This window comes from Chroicocephalus ridibundus, chromosome 8 (genome assembly GCF_963924245.1).
Source record: "Chroicocephalus ridibundus chromosome 8, bChrRid1.1, whole genome shotgun sequence".
Lineage (NCBI taxonomy): Eukaryota > Metazoa > Chordata > Aves > Charadriiformes > Laridae > Chroicocephalus > Chroicocephalus ridibundus.
The window spans coordinates 25,556,617-25,579,833 of record NC_086291.1 but is presented as its reverse complement, the minus strand read 5'-3'; the positions used below and the strand labels follow the sequence as shown (position 1 = coordinate 25,579,833).

The 23,217-nt window shown below is 47.2% G+C and overlaps 1 protein-coding gene across 2 annotated transcripts; it reads left to right on the top strand.

Annotated features, from left to right (window-relative positions):
* Positions 1–567: 567 nt before the first annotated feature.
* LHX9 (LIM homeobox 9) lies at positions 568–18,697 on the top strand. 2 transcript variants are annotated; one of them, XM_063344731.1, is made up of 9 exons: positions 568–1,031; positions 1,498–1,657; positions 2,318–2,415; positions 2,646–2,778; positions 8,230–8,513; positions 10,244–10,446; positions 11,302–11,657; positions 17,018–17,220; positions 18,431–18,697. In XM_063344731.1, exons 5-9 carry the CDS (start codon positions 8,340–8,342, stop codon positions 18,686–18,688), a joined length of 1,194 nt encoding a protein of 397 aa, XP_063200801.1. In that variant the 5' UTR covers positions 568–1,031; positions 1,498–1,657; positions 2,318–2,415; positions 2,646–2,778; positions 8,230–8,339; the 3' UTR covers positions 18,689–18,697. The 2 variants fall into 2 exon arrangements, with proteins under 2 accessions (XP_063200801.1, XP_063200802.1); XM_063344732.1 differs by lacking the exons at positions 568–1,031; positions 1,498–1,657; positions 2,318–2,415; positions 2,646–2,778 and having other exon boundaries at positions 8,002–8,513.
* Positions 18,698–23,217: the final 4,520 nt, after the last annotated feature.

The following is a 23,217-nucleotide window of genomic DNA, read 5'->3' as shown; positions in this document are numbered from 1 at the left end:
AGACTATTACTGGTGTTTATATAGCTTCGCGTGTGCATGCAAATAGATGGGGAGGGGGGTCGTTGCGGGGAGAGACAGCTGCAAACGCATCCAGTGAGCTGTGCACCCCAAAGCTGCGGGCTGAGCCCAGCCCCACGGCGAGGTGGGTCCCGGTTCCGTGCGCAGGAGCCGAGCATCGGTCACTGTCGCTGAACGGCCACCGGCCACCCGACGTGGCGGGGTCCTCCTCTCCCGGCTGTCGTATTAGGTGAGGAATTTGTACCGCAAGGTCCGGTTGTGTTGCCGCCGCGGCAGTAATAATGAAATAAAGCATAACATTAGTTAGGCGCGACGCAGCAGGTGGCTTATTATAAGCCTTGCATATTCCTCTGTCTCCTGCTCCCATTAGAGCGTCGGTAACTGGGGGGGGGAAATATGTTTTAGGCGCTTTAGAGAGAAAGCGGGGGAGCGGGGAAGAGCCCGCGGCTGCGGTCACCGCCGCCTGCGCCGGCCAGGGGGGCCGGGGCCAGCCCAAACTGGCCCCCCCAGCGCCCCGGGCCCCGGCAAGGCCCCGGCCCCCTCCCTCAAAGTGGCGGCAATAACAACCATGGTGATTATGATAATAATATTTCTTATTATTGTACCTTGGCGCAGATGGCCGTTGCTATTTGAGGGAGATTAAGAAGAGAGCGAGCCCCGTGAAGGCACCTCTCTCCCTGCGTGGTCAGCCGCTTCCCGGCACAGGCTGCCGGGTTCAGCTAATCCCACCCGAGGGCTGCTCCCGCTTTTGCCCGGGATGGCTTTAAACTTCCCGGTCGCCAGCGGGTTTAATAAAAACCTGACTTTAAAAGTTCTCGCCAACCAGACCACGGGAGTAAGACGGACTTGCACGGCCCCGGAGCCGGGAAAGCAAAACTCTGCGCGCTCGGAGCTCACGGTCACCTGCCCCAAACCCGCTCCTCCTGCAGGGCTTTTCAGTCCCCCCACAGAAGTAAAGCCCCCTCCCGCCTCGGCACCCCCTCGCCCGCCACCTCCCTGGCTGCTTTCTCCAGGTGAGCTCCTGTTAGGTGGGATGCTCTCTCTGCTGCACCCCCACCTTCACAGCGACCGCGGACGCGGAGCCGCTGCGCCCCCCGCTGCGCCCCGGGCTTCCGACGCCCTGCCCGCGGGAGGGCGGGCGCGGGGCCGCCGCGAGGCCTCCCCCCGCCGGCCAGGACGAAGCCAGCCCGGGGCGGGCGGAGCGGCTCCCCGGGCCGCCGTGCTGTTACCCGGCTGCTGCCGAGCTCCCCCCGCGCCGGCAGCGGCTCGCTGGCAGCCCCGGCGGCCGGCAGAGCCGAGGCGGAGCGGGACCCCACCGCCCGGCCCCGGGGCGCACGGCCGGACCCCCGCCCGGTGCGCCCCTCGGCGGGGAGCAGAGCCCTGCCTCCTCCGCACGCCGCCGGGTCCCCGCTCCCTGGCAAACTCCAAGGAAGATCATTGGCATCCCTTGACTGCCTTTTTTCTTTTTTTTTTTAATAGATTACCAAACTGGCCAACGTAGACCTAAGGGTCAGACGGCTCAGGGGAGAAGAACCGAAACTGTCACAGGAGTTAAGAAAAACAGGCAAACAAAGCCAAAGCGAGAAGTCATCTCGCGTTGCTGCTCCAGAAAGCGCTCCCTGGCCGCAGGCTCCCCCCCGTAAGCCCCTTCCTGCGGGAGCCGCTCCGCGACAGCCGGCGAGAGGCGCGGCCGCGGCCCCTCCGCAGCCCGGCCCGGGGCCGGCTCCTGCCCCGCCGCCGGCTCCCCGCGCCCCCCCGGGGAGGGAGGCTCCGAGTAGGAGAAATGACTCCCGACCCTATATTTTTCTATTGTTTTGAGCCGGTGGATCAATTGTCATCAGTACTGTCACCTAAGAAGCAATGATTCCGATTCATCTTGGCATCTGATTTTATTCTAATGGGTTAAATTGGGTTCACTTTTACAATTATCCCAGGTTTGACTGCGTAGTATTGCATGACAACTCACAGTTTCATCGGGTTTGGCAAAGCGAGGTTGTTCCGTGAATCCGTATATCATATCACATCAGATCAGGCTGAAGTTTGCTGTTTAGCGACTCCATTTGAGAGGGTTTTTATGAAAGTGGGAAGGGTTGATGCAGTCCATGGCTGGTTCAGTGAGATTTGAAAAAAAAAAAATGTAGAGAGATGGCAACAACACGGGGTTCGCTGCTCAGCTGTGAATAAGCATAGAACGAAAAAACCGACATGTTGGGGAAACGCTCAGCTCGCTACAATATTTTTAGCAGCCTCTCAGTCCTCGCCTTTTTTTAATTTCCTAATATGTTCTTTGCTTTATTAGTTTTATTTACAACCAGCTCCCCATTAACACCTCACCTGATTACTGAGGAGCCGAGACAGCTAATCAAGAAAATCCAACAAACCAGCCAAAATTGAGAGGTGGGATTTATTTTTGCTTTCATTCATTCTTCTTCTTTATTTTTTATTTTGTTTTGGAAAATATTTCGAAACAAACAGAAAATAAAAGGCAGGTATAAGTGCACGTTGATGAGAGGTCAGAGGTTAGAAATTCACGTCAATTCTGTATTAGAGGCTATGTAGAGGGGGGAGAAAGAGAAGGGGGGGAGAAATCTTTCCACCAAGCAGCTTGTTTATTTTAATTAACATAGGGATCCTCTGCTAGGAACAAGGAACAACCTCCATCTACTGGCTAGATCACTGCGTCTCTTCTCCATCCAAAACCCATCCCTCATCACTCATTAAGGAGGGTACAATTTTGGAAGAAGCTTCTAAGGTCTCAAGGTAAGCTCCTGCATGAGTCTTTGCTAGCAATGCAGCTATTTAAACATCACGGATATCGTTTGCGGGGTGTTTCTTTGGCGTGGTAGTTTTTTTTAAAACAACACAGAATGGTCGTTTCCCCAGGTGTATTCGCAGACAACATTTGGTGCATCTGTGTTTTAATTTAGAAAAATAGCAGTCTGGGAAGACTGAGCCATTCAGCTCAATTAAAAGTAAAAAAAAAAAAAAAAAAAAAAAGCCAGTAGGTTTTTTCTTTCTTTCTTTTTTTTTCTTTTTTTTTTCTTTTTCTTTTAATGGAATGGCTCCTTTCACCTGTCTGTGAATCTAGCATGTAAGGGATTCCTTTTCAAAAGCAGCAAAATATGATAATTTCCAATGGCTTAGTTGCAACCGGAGTGCAAATATGATTACGGTTTATATCAGACAACTAAGAAGCTAGCAATGCTGACGTCCTTGGCGGTGAACAGTTTCGTGTTAGACAATAATCTGCCTCTCCCGCTTTTTGCTGGCTGTGTGATCACTTGTTTGTGGTCACTCACAGCGCTTGACCATGGAGATATGTGTCTGGGGTTTCTCTGCAAAGCACATAATCCTTTTTTATTTCAGTATCATCTCCTTAAGCAAATGATTACGTGTCTCAATTTACATGTTTTCAGATTACCGGGAGGTACAAGCATGTTGGGGACTTGGGGTTTTTAATTCGATGATGTTTACGGTTAAAGATACCCTGCGCTTAGTGCTGCTCGTACGGCCAGCCTCTGCGCAGGCTGGGGGAAGAGGGGCTGGTGCCTCAGCCCATCGGCTTTCTCCGTCTCTCTAACACAATAATCCGAAAGTTGGTCTGCGGTACCCTCGAGAGGACCAGAGGCAGGAGAAAGACGGTGGTGGTAAAATATGTTGTTTCTGACACCAAAGGGGAATTTTAAACAATGTCGGGTTAAAAAAAAAAAAAAACAAACCAACAAAAAAACCCCACAAACAAACAAAAACCCCAAAACCAACACGCAACCCATTTAAATGCTGAAAACGACATTAGCTACGTTTGATGCCACCGCCGAGAGATGTAACTGTATTCAGCTTTTCCTTCTTTGTGTCTAGATTGCTTGTACTAGCCGCGGACTTCACAAAGAGATGAGGTCGATCATTAATAGCACTGTACTCCACCACAAGCTCGCAGAGCAGAAAATAGCGTTAGGATTTAAAAATAGACCTGGCTTTAACCCCCCGACTCGCAGGCAACGGGAGCGTACTGCTGCTGCTGTTATTACTACGCGCTTTAAATTTCTGGAAATGATTAAACTGGAAGAGTCTTGAGAAGTTGGGGTACCCGGGGGAGAGGGTGGGAAGTTCTGCCGCCCTGGTGCGGCGGGGGGCGGCCGACCCGCCGCCCTGCTCCGGGCAGCACCCTCGCCACCAGCCCGGGACGCGCCACGGCCTTATCTAGGATAGACTAAATCCAAACCATTGCTGCTTGAAGAACTCCCCCTCCTCCCCATCCCACCCCCACCGCCTCAGTACCCTCCCCTTTCTTCTAATTATTGTTGGTCAATTATTAATTTGCATGTAGACCTTGTCCTAAATCCTCGGAACTAAACACAAGATCGTTCACGCTGTAATAGGCTTTAGACTGTAGCCCGTGGCCAAGAAGAATAAGGGCTCTATAGCAAAGCGGATCCCAGTGGCCGCATGCTGAAATCTGTCCAGGGCACATGCTAATTACGAAGGTGGAAATGGCTCCAGCGAGCGCCCGGAAAGCTCCGGGCAAGGGCTGCGGCCGGGGCGGTCCCTGGGAGCGCTGCAGCCTGGGATGGGCAGTGGCGACGCGCAGGAGAACGTTTTACCTGCGGAAACCTCAGTAGCGATGTCTTCCCCCTCTTCCTCATTAGCTTGTCGGTCTGGGTACAGCCTTACGGACAGAGAAAAGCTGAGAGCCCCTGTCATGTTACTGAAATATTCTGAATATTGCACATCAGATACCCTTCCCGAAATGCTGCGGCGAAAGGAGATAAAAGTACCCTGCAACGAGAAACTGCGTTCAGAGGCGAAGTGCTAATGCAGACGGATTCGTAAGGGATAAACCGGTAGATTTGGATTTTAGGTTCCCTGTCGTGTTCTTTGTGAGCTTTTCTCTCCCCTCCCCGAGCAAACCAGCAAGACTATATAGAGACCCTCGTGCTATAATGGCAACCTCTCGCTACCAGCCTGCCTTAGAGCAGCGGAGTTTCAATTCGCAGCGAGGAATGAGATCTCGGGAACATTGAAATAGATTTACCTTGATCTCCTACAGGCCTTTTAGAAACGGAGAAGTCACGTTTGATGCTAGCAACAAACTTTCCGTGTCCCTTTAGGTAAGAAGTGGTCTGCCAACATTAGGATGTTAATCAGAAAACGCCTTGCAATGCCCTGGCCTCCTTTACTGGAGCAGCAATAGCTAGTAGCGTATCCTTAACCGTACCTGATGGAGCAGAAAGAAAGGACCCTCTAATTAATTAAGTGTGCCCAACCGGAGGAGGTTTAGTCATTTCTGAGTTTTGTTATGAGTCTGCCCAATTATTCCTAACGGCGCCGCCGAGCTAAGGTAGAGATGGGAATTTAACGAACAATATTTTTGGTGTCCCTGGCTCGGACCGGACCCTTTGCCACTGCACCTGCAGATAGTATTTCGGTGAACCCGAGACGGCAAAGGCCAGACACGCGGGAGGGCGGGGGGGGGAGCGGTGGTCGCACCCGGAGCGCCCGAGGCGGGGGCACAGCCCGCTCGGGGAGCGCAGCCTCCCCATTTTAGCCGTCCGGAGGGAGATGGAGCCGGCGGCGTCCCCCCCCCGCCCCCACCCCGGGTGGCTCCCCCAGCGGGAGCGATGAGTTTGACCGTCCTCAGCCCGGCAGGGACACGGTCACGGCGGCGCTTCCGAGGGGGGGTGCGCGGGGACAGAGCGGGCGGGTGTCGGCGGGTATCCGTGCCTGGCACACGCCGGGGTATCTTTGGCAAGACGGGAGCCATGGGAGATGCAGACCATTTCCAAGAGACAAAATATCTGGACAGGAATAAAGGAACATTTCGTTCAAAGGAGAAAAAAAAAAAAACAACAAAAAAAAAGCCCTGAACGTGCCAGTAGAGTGGAAAGATTATATTGCAGCTATTAGAAATAAACTCCTCTCTAAGCGAGATTTTTTTTCGTCTCTGTCGACAGCAACCACTGCAATCACCCACGCCAGGTAGGCACACGCCTGTGGCCGCTCGTGGGCTCAGGGTGAGCGGGGAGCAAACCCTCCTGCAGAGGGGTGAACCCCCCTCCCGGAGCGCGGCCGCCTCCCTCCGGAGCCCCGGCGCTGCCTCCTTCCCTCCCTCCCCGCCCCCCCCCACCTTCCTTCCCTCCCCGGGCGGCTCCGCAGCGCTCGGCAAAGCCGCCGTCCCCGCAGCGGGTCTCGCCCGCTTTCCCGGGCGGCGCGGTCCCGCGTGGGCTGCCGGCCGTGACCGCCGCTCCTCCGGCGGGATTTGAGGCGAGAGGGAAGCAACTTCTCCCGTCTCCCGGAGCAGTCGGGGCACGGCGGAGGGCCGGCAGGAAGGAGGGGGATCCCGAGCAAACAGCTCCCGTATCCCGGATTGAATCACCTTGTTTATTTTTTCCTGATGGCTTGTTGTGTTAATTGACTTGTTTTCTCCAAGGAAAGCCTGTCTCTCCCTCCTCCTTCCCCACACACAGATTTTTTTTTCCCTTTTTCATTTTTTTTTTTTTCCAGACCGGGAGAGCTCTGCAGGAGACTGCGGCTTGTAGAGGGATCTGCCCGTTTTAAGGGAGATTCCCTTACCCTTTTGAGTATCGTCGGTTTTATAGCTATTACTCTCTTATTAAAACACACACACACACATACAACACATTGATTTCCATCCAAAAGGGCTAATTACATTACTTACAGTAAATAGCAGCCCTGCTGTCCAGGGTCTAGTGTGCCAACAGAGAAAAAAAATCCCGGCTTATTTCACTTGATTGACTTCATCTTTGTGTGAAATTGTGTTTTATGAGCTGTATTCTGGCACTCGGAGGAATGTAGCAACATTCAATCTGCAAATAACATCAATTTTAGCTACTTGGGGGAAAGGGAAGGGAGGAAACTGGCTGCCTGAATCTTGGGTTACATGGAAGAGGTGACTCGAGGAGCCCCTGAGGATGTCTCCGGGATGCTTTGGAAAGGAAGTGGGGGCTGGGGTACTTCTTTCACTAGTCGCGCTCGGGTTTGGTGTGGAGCGTCCCCCAGGGAACAGGGAGCGCAGAACTGCCGCCAGGAAGATCCTTCAGTAGGGATCGAGGTGTCAGGAAACAGCCGGCAGCTGTTCCAGGGAAAGGCAAGGAAGAGTGGTGTGAAAAGTAAGTAGGAAAAAGGGAAAAGGAGGGGAGGGGGAGCGCAGAGAGAGAGAGAGATTAGCCGGGTAGGAATGCATCCCCCAGTCCCCGGCACACAATGATCGCTCGCAGCCCGCAGCCGGGAGGCGGGCGGGGGGAGAGAGCCCCGCAAGAGCATCCCCGGCCGGCTCCGCTCCGCTGCGCGCCCGCCCGCCCCGTCGACGGCCTGGACTGGCCCCGCATCTGCCCGCGGAGGGTGCCGGAGGTCCTACTGCGGGCCCGGGCGGGGGTCCCGCGGGGTTGATGCTCCCCGGCGGCGGCAGGGCGGGTAAAGCCCCGGTAAACTCTCCATCCGCCCGGGACCTAGCCGGACGACGCCGTGCCCTCCTGCCTCCGAAGCCCCCGCCCGCCGTCCCGCCCAGCCACCGCCTCCGCGGCCGCGGGGAGCGGTCTGGCAGCTCCGCTCCGTCCTGCCTCGGCTGCCCCACAACGGCGCTTCTCCTCCCTCTCCCCTTCCCGCGGCGGTGCCAGCCCAAGGGGCCGCGGAACGGAGCTTCCCCCGGGGGGAGCGGGGCCCCCGGGCCACCCTGCCCCTCGCCAGGCGCCGCCGCCGCCAACTCCCGGGACTCCGTGTTTGGGGGAGGTAATAAACCCCACCCCACCCACAGCCCCACTGTAATGTTTGTCACTGCTTGCCCATCACTAGGGGTTGAGAGGAGTATGACAGGTCTTTGTTGTCTGAATAAAAATCAGTGGCAGCTCAAGGGAGAGAACTCCTCCTACTAAATTATCAAAAATGGGCTGGCTTTAGTCTCTTAACAAATTGGACAGAGCTCCGGAAAGCAGCAGTCCCAAATCCAACCTACAGGCACTGGGAACTTTAAAGCAACCAGGGACTGCTGAAAATAGCACTTCTTTTTGCTTTCTTTGTATTCAAAACTATATCCTTTCCCGACCGATTCTACTGCCCCAGGTCCAAGTCTCTCCAGTCAGGAGCCCCAGCTCTCCAGAACAGTAACAGATCCTTTAGCTCGCTTTTATTATTTTATTTTTAAAATTAATTATTATTACATTTTCTTCCCCTTGTTTGTTTTCTGCACATCTTCAGGAAGCCCTCGGTGCTTGTGCAAAGAGAAGCTCCTATTGCAACCTCCCTCCCTGCGCTGTTGCGCCTCGGTGTAAACATTTTGGATGATCTAAAGACTCTGGGGTCTGTATATGGAAATAGTGGGGTGCAGAGCAGAAGAAAATACTTGTCCTTTCCGTCCCCCAGCCATGCTTTTCCACGGGATCTCCGGAGGCCATATCCAAGGAATCATGGAGGAGATGGAGAGGCGATCCAAGACCGAGTCCCGCCTGGCCAAGGGGGGACAGATGAACGGCCGAGAAACGGTAAGAAAGGAGCTGGCACTCTTTGAAAGGGCGTCCCTGCAAGCATGGACCCGCAGCGGGACAGACCCTGCCTTTGGGGAAGAGAAAGCCCCCGCTTCCCCCTGCCCGTTCCCTGCCACCCCTTGCTTGTAGAGACCCCTCCGAAGCTCCCTGCAAACCCACCCGTAACGCTGGGTGCTGCGCTGGCCAGGCTCAGTTACGCGTTTGTCTAACCCGTGTGGTTGCGTGTGCTCTCTGGAGTAACGGGGGAAAATATTTTAAATCCTAGCAGCGACGGGTTTTCAGCCCTCACAGCGAAGCAGCCTTTTGCCCCCTGCTCGGCTGGCTGCGGCCGCTCTGCCCCGTCCGAGCAGGGCTGCGGCTGGAGCCTCTGAGGTGTGCGCTACTTTTTTTTGCAGTCCTGGCACCTCCTAAATTAAACCGCAAACCGCGACCGCTTACTTTTCGTAACCATTTTTGGTCTGAAGTGTGGGATTGATACAAAGAGGCACCGCTCGCTCTGCATGTTATGCCCGCCGACTACTTTGCTAGCAGTAACATCTCTTTTATTAGTCAAAGGACCAAACTCTTCATAAATGTACTAAGGGATGGCGGCGGAGAAACCGAGTGTCACGCTGCGTTTTGTGCAAAGCGAGATCTCCCTTTCTCCAACTTGTAGGGCTTCCGCCGATCGCGCACAAGGCTCTGCGCACAAAGTAACGGCCTGGAAAACTGCTTTAAGGCTTTGAGCCATAGGATCCTTCCCCCCTTCTCCTAAATAAACTCCCGCTTTGTTACATGAGGATTTGCAATGTAAATTCAACTCGCCTTTTCAATTGCTGGGGGAAAAAAAAAAAAAAGAGACAGTCCGAGGAACACAACTCCAGATTGGAAAGCGAGCGCGGAGTTGCCACTTTAACACAGTTGCGACTTTAGAAAAAGATTTTCGGTATTTTCCTTTTTTCCCCCCCCCCGTTACTTTATCAGCAGACGCTACCCCAAGTTTCACAGCAGAGCTTTTGTTTCCGCCGTCCCCCCGTCTCCCTTTGTCCCGAGCGACACTCCTCGTGGGGAGCAGATTAATGGCAACTTGCAGAAGTTTGATGATGAAAAGACGCTAGTTTTAGCGGAAACCAGCCTGTGCCACCTTTCTGTCCACGTCCCTGGCCGGGGTGGTGAGCGTTCACGTTCTTTACACCGTCCACCTGTCTCCTTTCTCATACTTCTGTTTTAAACGGCCTGGCTTTCTTCAGAGACGGGGGTTTGGCTGTTTTAAGCACTGGTGAAAATTTACCGGAAAATCGGTGCAAGCCTGCACCCTCTGACATAAACTTTTGGTGCAGCAAACCGGTATTTTCCTAATTCAAAGTGCCGCTCTTGTGGAGAGCTCTAAAGATTAAAACGGCAAAGTAAGGGGGAGGCTGAGCCTTTCGCTTCGGGACCTCGGAAAAGAATGGGCTCCGCTTTTCGTACTGAGGCCTAATCAGTTGCCTTCACATATTGAAATGACATTAGGTCGTTAGGAAAGGTTTAATGGGATAAACACGAAAGCTGAATCGCGGTAAACACTTTCCTAGCGGGGATGGTCCCGGTTCTCCCTCAAACTTCCCGCCGGGAGCAGGCAGTTTGGTCCCAGAGTGCGGTCTCTTTGTGCAAGCCCCGGGCCCTGCGCAGGAGCCCGTCCCCGGCCCGGAGTGCCTGCCTGTCTCTCTCTCCCTGTCTCATCCCCTTGTGGTGTGGTTGTTTTGCAGAACATGCCCCCAATGAGCCCCGAGAAGCCTGCTTTGTGTGCTGGTTGTGGAGGGAAGATCTCAGACAGATATTACCTGCTGGCTGTTGACAAACAATGGCACCTCAGGTGTCTTAAATGCTGTGAATGTAAACTGGCTTTGGAGTCAGAACTCACCTGTTTTGCCAAGGACGGCAGCATTTACTGCAAGGAGGATTACTACAGGTACAGCAATCAGTCCCCATGGGTTCAAAAGCACACCCTCTCACAAGACATTATGAACCAAAACGCTCTTTTCTCCACACGGGCTTTCAAAGGTAGCTTTTCGCAGTCAGCGATTCCTTAATCCTGTAAACGTGTCCCTTCCGAAAAGTCTCGCACGTTTAAAAACTGAACGGATCGACCGGGGACACGCCGACTTGAGCACGCGTGGCCGTCCGCAAACGGGCGAAGGAGAAGACCTCGGGTCACCTGCTGATCCGCGGCTTCCTTCCGCAGAGACCAGCGTAAGACCGCGCAGAAGTTTCCCTCTGCCCGTAGCCGGTTGTTCCGCGGGCCAGGGAGCGGGCCCCGGGGCTGGCGTGGCGGGAGGGGCGGCGAGCGGCGGCGGCGGAGCCCGCTGCCCCCTGCCCACCCCCGCGGCGGGTGCCAGGCGGCCGGGCCCCGGCACTGTTTATCCCTGCTTTACAGCTTTCCCGGGATTCAGCTCCCCGCGGCTGTTCTCGTCCCTGCACGAACGCCAGGGGAGCGGGGACTGATTTCCCCTCCCGGTTCCGGCAGCGGGAGGGCTTTTGCATAGGTCCTGAGCGAATAGGTCCGTTTAGCAGACAGTGCGAGGCGTTTACCCCGGGACCCCACCGCTGGCTCCCCGGTGGCGTTCCAGACAAGCCGGAGCACCGACACCAGGCGGGTCAGGGGCCACAGCCGGCAGCAAGGGCCGTCCTGGGACCGGGGAGGGAGCGACCCTGGCGGGGACAAGCTCCCTGCCGGCTACCCGTGGCCGGGAGGGACGGTGGGCGGCACTGGGGCAAGGTCTGCCTTTGCCTTTCTAGTTGATGCCCACTTTTTTGTTTCCTTCAGAAGGTTCTCCGTGCAGAGATGTGCCCGCTGCCACCTTGGGATCTCAGCCTCTGAAATGGTCATGAGAGCCAGGGAGTCGGTTTATCACCTGAGCTGCTTCACCTGCACCACCTGCAACAAGACTCTGACCACAGGCGATCACTTTGGCATGAAGGACAACCTGGTTTACTGCAGGGCCCACTTCGAGTCCCTTTTGCAAGGAGAATATCCCCCTCAGCTGAGCTACACCGAGCTGGCCGCCAAGAGCGGAGGGCTGGCCCTGCCTTACTTCAACGGCACTGGCACAGTCCAGAAGGGGAGGCCCAGGAAACGAAAGAGCCCTGCCTTGGGAGTGGACATCGTCAACTACAACTCAGGTGGGAAACGCACGCCGAACCTCCCTCCCGCTCCTCTGAAAAGAGTGTTCTCGGGCTTCCCCTCAGCTAGGCAGTGCGTGAGTAACTCAGCCAGGCCAAATCTTGCTTAACCATTGGAAAATCAAACAAACAGCCCTCTGAGGGTTGGAGCGTTTGCAGGAAAGCTAACAGCAGCCCTCCTCAAAGGCTGTCTTCGCCTATTAATGTCAAACACCCAAACTTAGCCACTTCCCAGGGTAAAGACAAAAAAAAAAAAAAAGAAAAGGCAAAGGGAAAAAAATCACGACCCCCAAACCACAGCGTTCTTCTCTATAGGAACCTGAAATACTGTTATTGTATTTTATTAGCGAAAAGCACTTCACCAGTTAGTCCTCAAATTAGAAGAAAAAAAATTGCATAAAAGCTATAGTATATGGCTCCTACAAAGCCAATGAAGTATGTACATAACTTGATATAGATATTCATGCTAATTAATTCTTCAGGCTAAAAAGTTCTGTTTTACTGGCACAGAAACGATCAAACTGTAGAAGAGGCCAACGAATAAATGTTGTTCCCTGTAACTAAGCCCTAACAAATGTAATTAAGGAGAACGGTTTCTGCTCTCAAGGGTAGGAAAGGAACAAGTTCTCCCCCTTATTAAATATCTTCCCTAATTACAGTCATTTAAGTACCCAAACCGTGCCTAAACACACAGTGTTAGGGGCCAGAGGTAAAGGATTTTCAGGTATCATCAAGCAGATTAAGCAGCGTTTCATTAGATGGAAGATGAAAGCAGTAAGGGTAAATCCGAATTAAAAAGCTACCGACTCCAAAAATTATTTTAGTGAAACTTAAGTTCCCTGTGGACGTTAACGAGGGAAGACGGGTGTGTGATGGAAGGAAGGGTGGTACAAGGTGTCTCCCTGTGAAGTGGGAAGCCGTTCCGGCAGGTAGCAGGGGGCTCCGGGCTGGGCAGCGGCGGAGTGCTGCCAACCGCTGGCCCCGCCGGCGAGTCGGGAGAGGGGTCAGGGCCTCCCCTTCCAAGAAACGCAGGTCGATAAAAGTGCACTGATTTCGGCCCGGAGCTTTCTCCCCTCCGCCACCATTGCGATTCATAAGCAATCCTCCATCGCCCCCCCGCAAGCCCCCTCCATCCCTCCCCCGGCACCTCCTCTGGGGCTGCTTGTGAACGGGCTTTAGCTGGGAACTGGGTAGCTGCAAAGCTATTTCATCTCCTCTGATGCGTAGACCTTGGAGCCAGGGTAATCACTGCGCTAATTGTTCCTTGTTAATTGAAGATGACATTGGAATCCCTGGCTACGGAGCGGTTTCCAATCAATCCTGAAAGCTGCTAAAGAAAAGGGAACCTGTAGCGCAGCCAGGATTCATTCAGTCCCGGCTTCCAATGCTGGGTTTCCCGTACGCCCGCTCTTCGGTCTGCGCCCATCTCCGATCCCCACACCATCACCCAAATTCCCCAGATCCCTAAATGGAAATTTTTCTAGGGACAACTTACGGTTAGAATTGGGACCAGAAATTAGGGAAAGATGAAAAATTGCGGCTCTGATAAAACATCCCCCAAAACTTCAGGTCAGGACTCAAGAGAGACATTATTTGCGAATGCCGTCATAGTTTTCATGTCCTAATCTTAGAACTCTCCTTCTTTACAACAACGGGGCATATAAAATGTACCACTGACTTCAAATGAGATTAAAAAGCACTATCCATTATGAAAATACAACTCACTTCACTGAGATCTCACAGAATCCTCCGAGCAATGGAGAGAGAGGGAGAAAAAAAAAACAAACCAAAAACCCCCAACCTAAACCCAAACCGGATCGAATCTGGTACTTTGGACTCAATCTAGACGTTTGAGAAATTTGATCTGTTAAGGCCGTGTTGTGTTTGGCTTTTTTTTTTTTTTTAAAGTATTATCTAGCAATGTCCAGGGTTGACACATGGTCTCGAGAAAATACAGTTTGCAGCCAAACTGTGCATCCGGTGCAAACGAGTCCAGCCCGCTGACCCACCGCGCTCCAGATCCAGGGGGAGGAAAACGAATCTCTAACAGTTACGAAATGAGTTGCAGTAGATGAAATCGTTTCTGGAAAGAAAAAAAATAAATGTCTAAATAATTGGCAGCCACTTTCCTACACGCATTTTTCGTTCCCTGCCCTGTGATTCAGTAACTGCTCCTGCACGTAATCATTTACAAAGGGCAACCAGTCCGCTGAAAACTAAATGGATACATGACTGCCGCCTTCAGAGAAGCGGGACACGGGTAAGAACCATCAGCCAGCCCGCAGGCGGGCGCTTTCTCCCGGGCGTTCGCTGCGGTACCTGCTGCCCTCCTGCACGGCGGGCAGCCCGCCCGGCGCGGCCCGGCACCGCGGGTTGGGCTTGCGAGCCGGCGGGGCTACGCGGAGCCCGCGGGACTGAGCGGAGGCGGCGCGGTCCTCCGCTCCCGGCCGGGGCTTCCCTGGGCCCCTCCCCGGCTGGGAGAGGAGACCCGAGGGGCAGAGGCGCAGCCCTAGCCCGTACATCGCCTACCTGCGCTAAAGCACGCCCGAGCCGGCGGAGAGTGCTCCCACTCTGAGCGGGCAACTTCTGAGCCATGTCAAAAGTTTACTCCCGTCATTCGGCGCTGGGTGAGAACGACGAATTTAACATCCCCAGTAAACCAGTCCGGTATCCCCGACTGTAGGGTGTCCACATCGATACGGCAAGCCATTATGGAAAACGCATCAGACACTTAAAACAGCGCACTAACTACGATTAAACCAAAAACCTCACCAAGCTGAGCATAAAAATACATGTATTTGCAAGCGATCCGGCAGTACCTGGCTCAGATTTGTGTATACATTTTGTTTCTGGGGAGCTGAGCACAGGGCCAGAATGGAAAATCAGATTCTGCTGCCGGATCTACAACAGCTTTTCTATTCTGTATTTTGTTTAGTAGTTTAATTTCTGTTTCTCAGCTCCTTGGTTGTAAAGTGGAAACACAACAATAAATAACTCAAAATGTTATGAGGTAAAAGCCATTCATACTTGCGAGCTGTCTGGAATTAATGTGAAAAATGGAAGAAACTATTCAAAAGTACTTAAAACATTCAAGGCTTTCTCTATATTACCTCTTATATCATAGAATTAATATGTATTTTGAGGGAAACTGTTGACTTATAGCCCACAGGATATAGAAATGAGATGGTGAAGAAGATTTCCCTAGGAAAATATTTTACACAGCTGTTGCTCAAAGAGCTGTTTACTTTATTTCATTATATATATATGTGTGTGTGTGTGAAAAATATGAAGAGTTCACTTGAAGAATTCTTGGCAATAAAAAGCAAACTGTTCTAGCTCTTTCCAAAGCAAAATTGAACAACCCCCCAACCCCTCTGCAAAGAAATGAGCAATAATGTCTTGCCCGATTTTTTGCTTTCCCTTAGTTCTCCAGGAGATAGTGTAAAACTCTGCTCCGTGATGTGGCCAAACCACATAATGCTGTGTCACCTACGTAAAATAGAGAGTGAGCTAATCATTGCATAAACCAGGATCGTCCGAGGATGCTTGAGGCCCTCTTCCCATTTTCTCTTGAAGATAAAAGCCAAAATAAAGTAGATCGCAGACAAAAAAATAGATCACTGAAACAAAGGCAGTAAGCAGGACAGAGGAGCCCGAGGAAGTTTGTGTTGCTGCTGTAAACCTGAGCGAGCCAAGGAAAACAACACAAACAAACAGCTTGCAACTGTCTGAAGTAAAACCTGAGGACTGAATTCTGGTACTCTGAGTTATGTCAGCTCATAAGTTACGGCCCACGTAGTTTGACTGAAGGCAGCGTGATTGTTTGTGAAAACAAGTAGTAAATACAATCCAAATCTGGTCTGAATTTGTGTTTAAGGCAACTTTCAACTCCTGATATTTTCAGAAGTGTCAGCTTACTTTGTTTGAAAGTGCAGATATACTTCTTAGCAAGACTAGAAGTGAATCTAGCTATAATTAAATATTCACCTGATTTTCTGTCAAAGTGTTGTCTTACCAGCATCTGTTCATGTTGACTTGTCTTATAATTCAAAAGAGAAAACACCTTCAAGAAGCTTTTTATTTTCTCCTGGTTTCAAGTTGCTTTGCCTCTGTTTTTAGCACTGTCAACATCAGTCTCTCTCTGTATTGTGTGCTTTCCCTCTTTCTCCTTCTATTTCTTTTTCTTTTTTTGAGAAATAGGGATCAACTAGGCCTAGTAAATAACCCAATAATTATTGCAAAGTAGTTCAAAAATTCAAAAAAGCAACTAATGAAATGGTCTAGTTTACCGACATTTTGAAACATTTTTAATTAGCTGTTTTTTAATTAATATCCCCTGCTATGATGACATCATTAATTTTCTCCTGTGTGACTGAGCTACCTTTATAAAATGAGATCCTATAAATTGGTAACCTTTGTTTTTAAGCTGAAAAGAAAAGTATAGGTGGATATCTTCCTTTTTCTTTTGCCAATACTACAATTCCTTTCACCAATATGAAATAATGATGTCACGATCCCTGAAGAGTTGCAACTCTTGCTTACAATTCACACCCATAAAAGTGTAATGTGAGACAAATTCATCATTCATAGACACTTTGAAAACCCTGAACCAGGGAAACTCTTTTAAAGTTCTGGGCCACTAGTTGGTTGCTTGTAGAAATGTCCTAAATCAGTACCAACTAAGAGCTACTGCTGACTGGCGTTGAGATCGAGTGACTGGATCAAGCCTTGATGCAACTGCTCTCTAGACATCTTCTACAGATGAAGGTCTTTGAGCAGTTCATATAAACTCCCAGGCAGAGTCCAAAAGCATTTATTTTATCAGCAAAAACCTCGGTATTTTACGCTTTCTTGATGAACTGTCATAACAAACTTTGCTGCTGTATATCTCTTCTTATTGGTGCTTGTGATTTGGGGGAAAAGCTCAGGAACATTCAAAATGCAGGTTTGACCTTTATTCTTCTCTCAAGCTAAGAGTGTTTCAATGAGTGGGATTTCAAAATCTGAATGAGATTTCAAATGACTCTTTGAATGCCCAAAGCAAAACCATCACCACAGGGAAAAGACTTGTTTGAAAATAAATGCCAAAGGAGAGAGAACTTTTTAAGTCTGCCCTTAGTAGGTACAGGCCTGGGGGACAAGGCGTGTTTTAAGAATAGGAAAAGGTCATCTTCTGGATCTTTTTTGTCTCATTTAATTACCACGTCTGTACTTATCCTTGCACCATCTTAGCCCTTCCTTCCTTTCTTGCTTGTTTTCTTCCTTCCAAACAGTATGTGACTTAACATTTTTGCCTTGATTCCTTTGTCCTACATGATGCATGGCCACTAATTCCTTGTTTCATTTTGTTTATTGAACAGGTTGTAATGAGAACGAGGCAGATCACTTGGACAGAGACCAGCAGCCTTATCCCCCATCCCAGAAGACAAAGCGCATGCGCACCTCCTTCAAACACCACCAGCTTCGTACCATGAAGTCCTACTTTGCTATCAACCACAACCCAGATGCCAAGGACCTCAAGCAGCTTGCCCAGAAAACAGGCCTGACCAAGAGAGTTCTGCAGGTAAGAGGCCACATCACAGGCTTGACAGAATTTTCCCCTACCCCTGCCAGTCAATAGCTTTTCCCTTACGTGTAACTATAGCGATATATGTAGACATACTTTTGCTAGGTTTGTCCCTAGTGGGTGTGCAGAGGGGTATGGTATTACATGTCAGGAGAGCCAAATGTATGCCCTACCACCCCAAGGCAGCCAAATATTAAAATGTGATTTGTAATTACTTGCATCCTCAACACGAGGAAACTGTCTCCAGGGTCTACCAACCCAGTAGATACCCACGTCTCTGTGGTGACCTTCTTAAGGGTAGAAGTAGCAAATCTACTCATTTTATACACACTGGGTGAAGCCTTTGGGCTCCCCTGAAGAAGTTAACGTGGCCCCTCAGTGAGCAGATCCCCCAGTATGTAGGAAGCAAGCTTTGAACAATATGATTCTCCAGGATCAGCTGTCTCCCTCTCTCAATGCCTGTTAGACAACTGATACCACTAAGGGCCTACCTAGTAAAAAGTCACTTCCCTGTGAAGACCAGCCCAGCAAATTACATTAAAAAAGTCCCTATCAGGTGTGTGCTAGCTCAGTGAAGTTAAAGCAAGGTGTGTATTATATGCAGAGTGCCAAAGAAGGGCAGTGATTGAGGTAGAAGGAGAATCTATTAGCAGCAATTCCTTGTCTGTGTTACATGTCACCTAAAACATTTTCAGTGAACCTTACGGAACGGAAAGACTGGGTGACCCATATCAACAATCCATATGATAGGGATGGTGTAATTACCCCTCCTTCCTCTTCAGTATTTTAGAAAAATAAAGACAAACTTTCAGCCTTGGCAAAAATCTGCTCATTCACCCTTCGCCTCAATCTTTATCATGAGTCTTGACCCCAAACCTACCCAACCCAAGAATACATCAGATGGCCGTCAGGAAAGTTGCTTTCCTTGGGTGAATGATCGAGCAGATTTTTCTTAAGGCTGCTCTACGAGGTCTGTATGCTGGGCTGCGATGTTCCTGTGAGCGCCCATAGCGCTGGGCCTTGTGCTCAGGGTCCCGCCTGTGAAAAAGTCAGCGCTACCAGTAGCAAGTGAAGCTGTAGAGTGACTTAGGTGATTTGCCACTCAAAAAACAAACATCCAAAAAGTGACTTAAAAGCAAAAACAAAGACAAAAATAAGCAAAACAAAACAAGCATCGGTAAAGAAATCAATTGGGATTGGTTTGCAGGTTTGGTTTCAAAACGCAAGAGCCAAATTCAGAAGGAACCTTTTGCGGCAGGAGAATGGGGGTGTCGATAAAGCTGATGGCACCTCACTTCCGGCACCGCCCTCAGCAGACAGCGGCGCACTCACTCCACCCGGCACTGCGACCACTTTAACAGACCTGACCAATCCCCCTATCACTGTAGTGACATCAGTGACCTCTAACTTGGACAGCCACGAATCCGGGAGCCCCTCACAAACTACCTTAACGAACCTTTTCTAACATTTCAGTTTTTTTTTTTTTAATTCTTACTCTTCTTCTTTATTATTATTATTATAATTATTATTTTTATTATTTTCAAGCCTTTTTTTTTAAAAAAATACAAACCCACAAAATATTTGGGAAAATAAACAGCTTGATGTGTAGCATCTGCAGCCACTTGGCAAATGAGTTTGAAGTAATACGTTGCTATAATAAATGAACATTTACTGTTGTTAAATTGTACTCAAATTTTTAAAATTCATCGAATAACTGAAGAGAAAGTTATGAATAATTCTAATAAGTGCCTCTTAAAATTGTATGTTACTTATTTCCAGAACCATGAAAAAAATTATTACTACCACAAAAAAAGAAAGAAGATTCTTTTCCCTCCTCGATAACCAGATAAAAAACAGTTTAATTATAGCCAAAATAATGCTGCTTCAGGATCGTGTGTTCACTTACAACATTTAAGAACCCCAAATTTAATTTCATTTTTATAATGCATCTAAAATTTTTGTATGATTTTTTTTTAAGATTTGAAAAAGAAATACAAAATGAATTAAACTAATCGTTGAAATAGTCAGACTGGAAGTGCCAGTGCTTTCTTCTAATGCGTTAGTCACAAGCCTGACCCTCCCTGGGCACTGGGGATTTTCACTGGGGTAGCTGAACGCTCCTCTGCCAGTTCTTCACCCAGCTGGGACATCCTTGGCCACCACTGAAAGTTGTGCCTGGATGGAGGGCTTGGAGAGAGAGACCCAGTGATGAGAGTGCCTGTGGGTGAGCATGGCAGGATCAGGCTGTTGGTCTCCAAATTTGTGTCCTGTACATGAAGGAGGCAAGATCCGGGAAACACCCTCCAGAATGAGCTCACTCCTATAGGGATATTATTAAAGTAGTAACAGCAGAATAACAACTGAAGCGAGGAATTCTGCTGATCTGAAATGTCTCATAGAGAGCGTTTTTCATTTTTGCCTGTGAAGCAGTTCTGATTTGGAATTAAGAAAAAAAAAAAAAGCGCGGTTCGCTACACAGCCTTGATGCTATGCCATTAAAGCAAGCAGGAGGTTGCCCAGCTACTTTAGTGAGCACAAAAATAATTTCCAAGAAGAGGTATGTGTGCGTACTGTTAAAATGAGGTTTTGATAAATCATACTTTTTTTTTTTCAGGGAAAATGGAAATAAGCGAAATATAATTTATTAAGATGTTTAAGGAAAATATTTCGGTACAATTTATTCATTACTATTTTGAATTTACTTTAGCTGTTTCCTGAGATTGTATCAGACACTTTGTTTGGCTCATGAACTTAAAATCTTTAGTTCATTAATATCTCTAACATATACTTTAACTTTTTAAACTTTGTATAAAAGAAAAAAAATAGCAAAAATTCTTACAAAAAAGGGAATTGGCAGTGAATAATTTTAAAGCAGATAAACTCAGAAGCCTTGTGGATGCTGATCTGAATACATTTCTTAGTTTACAATAGTGATCTTTCTTTTTTTAATTTTATTTAAGCTAAAAGTCTGAATGGTCTGGGCAGTGGTGAATGTTCATTTGTATCCTTTTATTGTAGTTGAACACCAATTAGATTGTGGAGAGTCTCAGAAACAAAACCGAACAAAATCCAGTCAAGATCTATGTCTTGCTTTTAGTGGATTGTTAAGAATAACTTTGCACATATACCCCACTTTTTAGACACCATCAAATCTCTTTTTTGGTGGTCAAAGTGGCTATTTAATATATTTTAAAGGTGTCCTTTTTGGCTGTATAAATGTGTGGTTACATATTGACAGTTCACTGCCCACATTAAAGTGCATTATTGTAATTTTTGCTCAGGGTTTTTAGAAAATTAGCACAGAAAAGTAGCTTATTTTTAAAAAAAGATGATGGAAGAGATGTTAACACTGTAATAGAAGAAAGGTGTGTTTGCCATTATATATTTAGCAAGTATGGTTATCATCTTCTACGGATATTAAATCTTGACTTTTCCTATTTCTATTACCTTATGGGCATTTACCACTAACCAGACCAAACGACCTTGGTAAGGCTGAGATCTTTATTAATACACTTTTACAGGTAAAAATATTGATACTTATAAATTTTGTTCTTTGACAGAACAATATATGGTACTAGAGATCTACTTTATTAAGTAGACTAATTAAAACTCAGTTCTACTATGTGCCTTATGATATACCTTGGGAGTAAGTTTGTGAAAAATCAGGATATATGTGTTGTTTGTTAAATTAACTGTTTTAAGCCCTTTTGACACCTCACTAGTTTTGTACTGTTTTACCTCTTATTTCTGAAACTCTTTTTATGGTGTATCCTGTTAGAGGGGACAAACATGTCATAGAAAGCAGTTGTGCACTCTTTCAGATATAGTTGATAAATCCAATAATCTTATATATTGAGCTTCGTGTTTATAGTACAGTAAGTGGTCTAGCAAAATTGTCCATGTTTCTTTGTTTATTGATAAATGCATTGTATAGAAACTATTTCCCCTAAATATTTATGGACCAAACAATTGTGATATATCCTATTAAATTTGTGTGAATAAACCATTTTGAATCTAAGGAGTTTTATTTCCCATCAGTTTTTTTTTTCCTTGTTTTTTTTTTTTTGTTTAATTTAAAGTCTACATGTACCAGTGCGCCTCTTTGCTTTTACGGTACCTGTGAACAACTGGTATTAAACACGGAAACACGGCCTATTAAATATTTTAAAATCTGGTCCCTTCTTAGATTTTCAATTTCTTCATATTCAATGTATATGCTACTGCTGGTGCAATTTAGATTTTAGCCTTTTAACTCCCTTTGTTGAACATGCAAAGTAATGCCCCACTGATTTGATATTGAAACCCTGTCTTAGACTTCTAAAAAAGCCAGAAAACTAGCAGCTAAAGTAATTGCATGAAAAATATAACCTAAATAATATGATGAAATGAATCAAGATTTAATGCTAGGTATATTGAACACAAAATAGAATTGCAGACCCCGAAAAGCCAGGTTGCTCTGTAGTTTAATAAATTGTCACTATGATTTCTTTCAGGGAGAACAAATCATGGGGCATTACAGCCAAACATCCCGACGTTTGAAAATTCCCTAAAGTATTAAAAGAAGGGGAAAAGTTTGATCGGAAATCCACTGCAGTGAAGACAAAGACAATATTAGGTTATGATAATCATACATTTAAAAATCTATTGAGCCAAAAAAATAAAAATAAAAGACTTGATGTCATTTTCTGAATGTTAACAAAACATATGTTATTTTATGGTGTCTAATTAACAGAACTGAAAGCTTCAACAAATTGTGTGGTATTAAAAACAAATTTAGAGAAACTATGTATAAAACCAGAGCAACCTGGCAGCAATCTACCCAGCCCATATTCGAAGAAAACTTTTATTTAAAAAAAAAAAATCACATTTGTCAAGCACAAGTACTTGTAAAATAAAATCTGAGTGCATTCATTCCACTTGCTTGCTAATGTGTACTAGTCATACTAGTCTGTTAAATGGATTTTTGTAAATTCAAAGAGAACTTTTAACTCATTCAAGATCATAGGAATCAAAACCCAGTAACTTTAGTACTATTGTTTCTGATTTTTTTTTTAAATGAGACAAATCTGCATGCACTTTTCCATCTGTCACATATAGTGTACATTTCTGTATGATGAATTTCTCTTTGATGTTTCTTGTATAATAGCTTTCATTAATAAACATTTTATTTGATGCAAACATAGTTAACTTTATGTAAACACATAGCTAATTGTTCCAACTAATTTAAACTTTTCTTTTGAAAAGAAGCAGTACAGTGCAGTTCCCATATGTTATATATACCTAAAATCACAAAGAATGAGGTAGCAATACTGTTGCACAGTGTAAAATTATTTCCTTTGGTGTTAACTTCTTAATTTTTTAACTTCTTGTATAAAACTGACATGTTTTAAAAAAAATTCCCACCAGCATCAGAAATAAAACAACACCCAAATTCTTCATCAATACAAGAAAACGTAAGCAGTACAGTATTTAAAATCCTGAATGACTTTTGAAGTACAAGGATATAATTTGTGGATCCCTGAGCTGTTTACATGGTCACTATGCAATGAGCAAGTATGTTACAAAAAGTTGGTTCGAAGACTCCCAGCCCAAATCACAGATGATTTTTACAAGCCAATAAGCAAATGTAACAATAACCAATTCTTAATAATGAGGTTTTGTAACTGTTAAGCAACTATTTGAAGAAAGATTTTTTAAAATATATTCCTATTTAGCTGTATAGCCAAAGCGTATGTTAAACAAATTAACATATAAAAGACTTGCCAGAAAATCTTTCATTAAGATGACATTTTTATTATATACTAATGAACCCTATGTAATCAATGTAACTTTTATGAATGATGGACATTAAATATTTCACTTAAGTGTATCCTCAGCATTTTGCATGTTTTCTTAAACTTTTCCAGTTTCTGAATTCTAAAAAGAAAACCATACAGTTATTAACAACATAACACAAAGTTACATACAGATTACTGCAGCGATCTCTGGAAACTG

Coding starts and splice junctions, on each gene's coding strand:
- LHX9 (XM_063344731.1), top strand. CDS start 8,340: ATGGAAATAGTGGGGTGCAGAGCAGAAGAAAATACTTGTCCTTTCCGT. Junction 8,514..10,243: donor AGATGAACGGCCGAGAAACG/GTAAGAAAGGAG, acceptor GTTGTTTTGCAG/AACATGCCCCCAATGAGCCC. Junction 17,221..18,430: donor TGACCAAGAGAGTTCTGCAG/GTAAGAGGCCAC, acceptor ATTGGTTTGCAG/GTTTGGTTTCAAAACGCAAG.